This window comes from Chlorella variabilis (assembly GCF_000147415.1).
Source record: "Chlorella variabilis unplaced genomic scaffold CHLNCscaffold_6, whole genome shotgun sequence".
Taxonomy (NCBI): Eukaryota; Viridiplantae; Chlorophyta; class Trebouxiophyceae; order Chlorellales; family Chlorellaceae; genus Chlorella; species Chlorella variabilis.
In genome coordinates this window covers 1907345-1913010 of record NW_005435082.1, presented here as the reverse complement: position 1 = coordinate 1913010, position 5666 = coordinate 1907345, and the positions used below count along the sequence as shown (strand labels likewise).

General features: G+C 69.5%; 2 protein-coding genes across 2 annotated transcripts in view; one reads left to right on the top strand and one right to left on the bottom strand.

Annotated features, from left to right (window-relative positions):
• Window positions 1-399: 399 nt before the first annotated feature.
• On the bottom strand, window positions 400-1012 carry CHLNCDRAFT_14902 (hypothetical protein; the record flags this gene model as incomplete). The annotated part of the gene is made up of 4 exons (XM_005849157.1): window positions 400-439; window positions 550-639; window positions 733-797; window positions 893-1012. Coding segments are annotated over 4 exons (315 nt in total), but the record flags the coding sequence as incomplete, so codon positions are not given.
• A 733-nt stretch (window positions 1013-1745) lies between these two features.
• CHLNCDRAFT_21770 (hypothetical protein) overlaps window positions 1746-5666 on the top strand; it is a gene marked incomplete at both ends in the record, with an annotated part of 8401 nt that continues 4480 nt past the window's right edge. The window contains 11 exons of the mRNA XM_005849366.1: window positions 1746-1928; window positions 2085-2174; window positions 2396-2754; window positions 2917-3044; window positions 3217-3361; window positions 3582-3728; window positions 3951-4078; window positions 4303-4386; window positions 4635-4744; window positions 4984-5099; window positions 5339-5511. Of these exons, the coding sequence (XP_005849428.1) occupies window positions 1746-1928; window positions 2085-2174; window positions 2396-2754; window positions 2917-3044; window positions 3217-3361; window positions 3582-3728; window positions 3951-4078; window positions 4303-4386; window positions 4635-4744; window positions 4984-5099; window positions 5339-5511 (1663 nt within the window). The remainder of the gene's footprint in view (window positions 1929-2084; window positions 2175-2395; window positions 2755-2916; window positions 3045-3216; window positions 3362-3581; window positions 3729-3950; window positions 4079-4302; window positions 4387-4634; window positions 4745-4983; window positions 5100-5338; window positions 5512-5666) is intronic.

Below are 5666 nucleotides of genomic sequence, written 5' to 3'. Positions count from 1 at the left end.
TCCCTGGATCATTTGCCCCCTGATTGCTCCTGATCAGTCCCCCAACCCCTACCCTACCTACCCCCCGCTACATACCGACCCTGGGCCACATTGCAGCTGAAACAAGCCGCCATCCGCTCTGGTGTTGAATATATGTGCACTTGAGGCCTGTACATCAGAGCAAGAGACTGCACATCTTGCCTGCCTGTAACAGCACAAGTCTGCTTGACCGGAGGCAAGCTGCCAAGCTGCCCCAACCAGGCTTCGGTCACCGCTTCAGCCGCCCCGTCCACTGCTGCTGCCAGCACCGCCGCCACTGCTGCTGCTGCCGCCGCTGCTGGCCCCTGCCTGCTGCGCCCCTGCCCTGCTGGGCTCCGTTCTCGACTTGCACGCGGCGGTTGCTGTGCGGCGGCGTGGCGGGTCTCGGCTGAGCCCTCGCTCCCGCAGCATTCGGATGTACCTGCGCAGCGCAGGCGGGCAAGGGACCAGGGTGAGGCCGCGGTGCCAGCCAGACAGGTGTGCTGGCGCACAGGCACGGGAGGGAGGGCCGGGCAGCCGGCAGGATCGTACCGCCGCATTCTGCTCAGCTTCTGGGTGCCCAGGTCGTGCAGGTACTGCCAGCTATAAATGCCGCTGCTGTGCAGGTCGTCAAACGACAGCCTGCGCACCGAGGTGACAGGCAGTAAAAAAACAGTGGGGGCGGCAGCGGCGGCAGGCTCCGCAATGGATCGCTGGTTGCTCGCCCAGGCGCACCTGACTGCATAACTGCCTATCCGGTCAATAGCCATGATCCCCACCTGGCGCCGCCCATGCACCACCTGCACCGCAGCTGGGGCATGCACAAGCCATCACTGCACAATTAAAACCAGCTTGACAGCAGAGTAACACCCGCAGCACCCTGCCAGAGCCACACCTTGAGCTGGCCCCGTGCATCTTTGCTGTCTTGGTTGCCGGCCGCGGGGCTCTCCACCCGGAGGTACTCGGCAGGGTAAGTGAAGCGCTGTCCTGTGTTGAATTCTACCTCCAGCACCTGCGCAGGCAGTGCGTGGTGGGGGCGGTGAAATGGTGGGGCACTGGCGGCAGGTGGCGGCCGCGGCGGCATTGCTACGGCACCCTGCCGATCGCACAGGCGTGCCTGGTCTCTTCTCAATTTGATTTGTGTGGCGTAGAGCTCAGCCGGCCAGGCAACAGCGCACAGGGCCCGGAACTGCAGGCCCACTGCCAGCAGCCGTTGTCGCAGGCTGCCTACACACGCGGATGACATTGTGAAATGGATCGGAAATGGCCAGGCGCCTCCAATTTTTGCCCAGGCTGCCACGTCAGCCCAGCCGGCCAGAAACTAGCGCGTGCAGCTAGCTCGTTTGTGATCATCGTCCACTTGCTGCTGGACCGTTACAGCTGCGAAGCGGTGCTTCTGCACAGCTCAAACCCTGCTAGGCCATCAGCAGCCTCGATCACGCACACAGGCATATCTAAATACATCGCCAAGCACCAGCAGCGATCAGCATGCAGGCCGCACAGGCCGCCCGGGGCCGCCTGGCGCTTCCCCTGGCTGGCAGGACACGCACGACCGCTTCAGGTGACTGCTAGGGCCCGCACAAAACACCCAGGCGCATGCCAGCTGCGAGGAGCGCCGCCCCGCTGCCCCTGGCTGCCAGCCCGCCCCGCCCGCCCGCGGCCGTTTGACCTGCGCCGCCACCTTGCCGCCACCTTGCCCTGCAGGCCTCCGCGGCTGCCTGCCACGCCGGCTGGCTGCCGGCACACCCATGCCGCGGCAGCAGCGGGGCCGTAGGCAGCAGCCGGCACGCCCCGCGCGCGGGCTGGCGGCGCCTGTGTGCGCCCAGGGCGGCGGCGACGACGTGCTTGTGCGCTTCTCTGTGCAGCGGGAGGTCAAGTTTGGGGAGGCGGTGCGCCTGGTGGGCAGCCACCCCTCGCTGGGGAACTGGAAGGTGGGTGGCCGTGCTGGCGGCAGCACCCGCCCTGCTGCCGTGCTGCTGCTGCTGCTGCTGCGCCCAAGAGGACGCAACGCCCTCTTGGCGATGCCACCCCTTTTTCTGCGCGTGCCTCCCATGCACGGACTCGTGCCGAATCCTATTGCGCCGCAGGTGCGCAAGGCGCCGAGCATGGGGTGGCGGGAGGGGCACATCTGGGTGGCCGAGGTGGCGCTGCCGCCGGGCACCGCCCTCGAGTTCAAGGTGCGCCCTGGCCCGCCGCCTGCTGCTCCCTTGTGCAGGGGCCATACCTGCCACCTGCCTCCTGCCTCCCCTCTGCTGAGCCATGCCTCTCGCTGCTGCCGCCCGCCTTGCTCTGCCCCCCCTGCTGCGTTGTCGCCTCGCTGGCGCCTTGCCCCCTGGCGTGCCAGGCTCCACCCTGCTCCTGCTTGCCTGCCTGCCGCCCTCTCCCACCCCTGGCGCAGTGCGTGCGCGTGAAGGGCGAGGACGGCGGCGACGGCAGGTGGGAGGACGGCGACAACCGCTCCCTGGTGGTGCCCGCCGGCGGCGCCTCCTCGCTGTCTGTGCTGCTGGAGTGGGGCGGCGAGATGCACGTGCAGGCGGCCGGCGCCGGCGAGGAGCTGCCCGGCCTGGAGGGCGCCCACCAGCAGCAGCGCGAGCGCGAGTGGGAGCGCAGCCGCAGCGGCAGCGGCAGCGACAGCGACGACTCCTGGGCGCCGCCCTCCTCGGGCGGCAGCGGCTCCAGCTTCGACGACTCCATGGCCCTGCTGCCGCAGTGGCAGGGCAAGGAGCTGCGCTTCATGCAGTCAAACGAGCACAGCAGGTGGGGCCGGGGGCAGGGCGGTGGCTGGGACGTGTGGGTGGGTTGGACGTGAGGGTGTTGTAGCCAGCAGCATGCCGTGTGGCTGGCATGCATGGGCCGCCCCGCCCGGTGTGCACACACATAGCCAGACGCCGCCGGCTGCGCCCACCCGGCCTCCCGCAGGGACCGGCGGGGCGTGTGGGATACCGCGGGGCTGGAGGGCCCCGCGCTGCACCTGGTTGCGGGCGACCGCGATGCCGCCAACTGGCTGGGCAAGCTGGAAGTCGTGAAGAAGCTGCTGGTGGACAACGGTGGGCGCGGCTGCCCCTGCCGCCTGTGGCACTGCAGCTGCACCGCCGGTGCATCAGCTTTTGGCCGCAGCCTGGGGAGCAGAGCGTGCGCAGGGGGACCCTCCCTCTCCTCCGTGCCGGGCACCCAGACATCGGGCGCGCCTCGGCGCCTCCCCCTGCCTGCCTGCCGCAGCCCCCGAGCTGCGCCCCAGCCTGGACGCCCTGGCCCACGCCTACATCTACATGCAGTGGCTGGCCACGGGGGCGGTGGAGTGTGTGGAGGGGGGCGGACACCACCGGCCCAACCGCCACGCCGAGCTGGCGCGCTCCATGTTCAGGTGTGTGGGACGCGGGGTGGGTGGGGGTTGGAGGGCGGCATGCAGAGATGTGGCTGGGCGTGTGGTCGGGGTGCTGGGGCTGGGGCTGCGCTGAGGGGGATCTGGTGGTGTTCAGAACGGCCTGGGGCGCAGTGCCGCCTCGCTCCTCGCCGCCCCCCGCCCTGCTCTGGTCGCTAACGGTCGCCTGCCCCCACCCACCCGCCCACCCACTCACCCGCAGGTCTCTGGAGTGGGTGATTGGCGAGCAGGGCCACGTGTCGCCCGCGGTGGCGCTGGCCGGGCGGCGCCTGCAGAGCCGCCTGCCCTCCTTCACCGAGCAGTTCACGCAGAGCGTGCCGCTGACGCGCATCCGCGACATTGCGCACAGGTGTGTGTGTGGGGGGGGGAGCTGGGCTGGGTGGGGTGGAGGTGGGGTGGCGTCTGCGTCTTCCGTGGCATCGGCGGTACAGGCGAGGCGAGTGGGCGCCATCCCCCCTTCCGCTACCCCCCCACACGCACATGGTGTGTGTGTGTGTGGTACTACGCGAGCCGCCGCCAAACGCCTGTGCGCCCGCGCTGCCGCCTCCCTGCCCGCCTGGCCCGCCTGCAGGAACGACATCCCGCGGGACCTCAAGGCCGAGATCAAGCACACGCTGCAGAACAAGCTGCACCGCAACGCGGGTCCCGAGGACCTGCACACCACTGAGGCCATGCTGGCGCGGGTGACGGCCAACCCCGGTGGGCGGAGGGGCTGGCGGGGTGGTGGGCGCCTGCCGGGCTGGGCCTCCATGCCACCACGCCAGCCTCCGCGTCGAGCTGCAGCGTCCCAAACCACACACCACGACACGCACGCGCGCGCACGCACGCGCGCACGCACACAGCACAGGACGACGTCGATCATCGCCGCGCCCCTGGCCCCCTTCCTCACCCTCCTGTCCTCCCCCCCCCCACCCCCTGGGCAGGCGAGTTCTCCGAGTCCTTTGTGCACGAGTTCCGCGTGTTCACCGCGGAGCTGCGGGACTTCTTCAACGCGGGTAGCCTCACGGGTGGGTGGTGGGTGGGTGGGTGGGGGCAGGGAGGGCGCGGGCAGGGAGTCTGCGCAGCTGGTTTGTGTGGATAGGTGGTGGTGGGTGGTGGGGTGTGGTGGGATGGAAGAAGCGGGATGGGATGGCACGTGCTTCACATATTTCGGCATCCGGGGCGACTTGGGCACCCGGATGCTGCGCTGTTGGCAGCCACCCCCTCCGTCACCTTACCCCTCCTCTGCCCCGCCTGCCCCGCCCTCTTGCTGCAGACATGCTGAACGACGTGCGCCCGGGGCTGGACGAGGCCTCTGCCAAGCTGCTGGACCACTTTGGCTGGGTGAAGGGGGAGCTGGATGCGGCGGGGGAGGGGGCGGACCAGGTGGGCGGGCGGGGAGTGGGTGTGGGGTGGGTGGGATGGTGGGAGGGAGGCGCATACATGGGACTGTTGGCAGGGTGGCTGCCGCTTCTGCGCTGCCTACTGCTACTCCCACCGCTGGTATGCACAGGCCTGGCGCCTCTGCTTCCTCCCTGCCCTGCTTCCCACTACGACTTCAACCACCGCGCCACAACCCCTCCCTGCCCTCCCCTCCCCTCCACCCACCCACCCCGCCCAAGCAGAACAAGCTGATCGACGTGCTGCACGCCGCCACCTCTGTGCGCGCCCTGCTCATGTCGGGGCTGTCCAGCGGCCTGCGCAACGACGCGCCCGACCGCGCCATGGCCATGCGCCAAAAGTGGGTGGCCGGTGTGGGTGGTGATGGCGTTTGTGTGTGTGTTTCCATGGCTGCGTGGATGCACGTGTGTGGAGCGGGCTGCGTGCTTTGGTCGGCAGCTGCGCCGGTGCTGTGGACAAGAAGGCCCAGCCCCACCGGGCGGCTGCCGCTTCCGCTTGCGTCACAGCACACAGAATGCAGCACCAGCCCTGGTTTGCTGGCACCGAGCACCGCTCGCCTCGCTCGCCGCGGCGCTGCAGGTGGCGGCAGTGCGAGGTGCGCGCTGAGGACTACGCATTTGTGCTGCTGTCCCGCTTCATCAACAGCCTAGAGTACCAGGTGGGTGTGTGCTGTACTGGTGTGTCATGTCAACATGTGTGTGGGTGGGATGGGTGGGTGGGTGGGCGACACGCAACCGGCAAGGCCACGCCTGGTCGCCTGCGTGCTGCCATTGGCCCCTGACCGTTACCCCCTCCCCAGCTCACCCCCTTGCCTGCTTCCCTGCCCGCCCGGCCCGCGTCCCCACAGGGTGGCGCGGCCCACGATCGCGCACGGCAGCGACGGCAGCTGGGCGCTGCTCATCGGCGC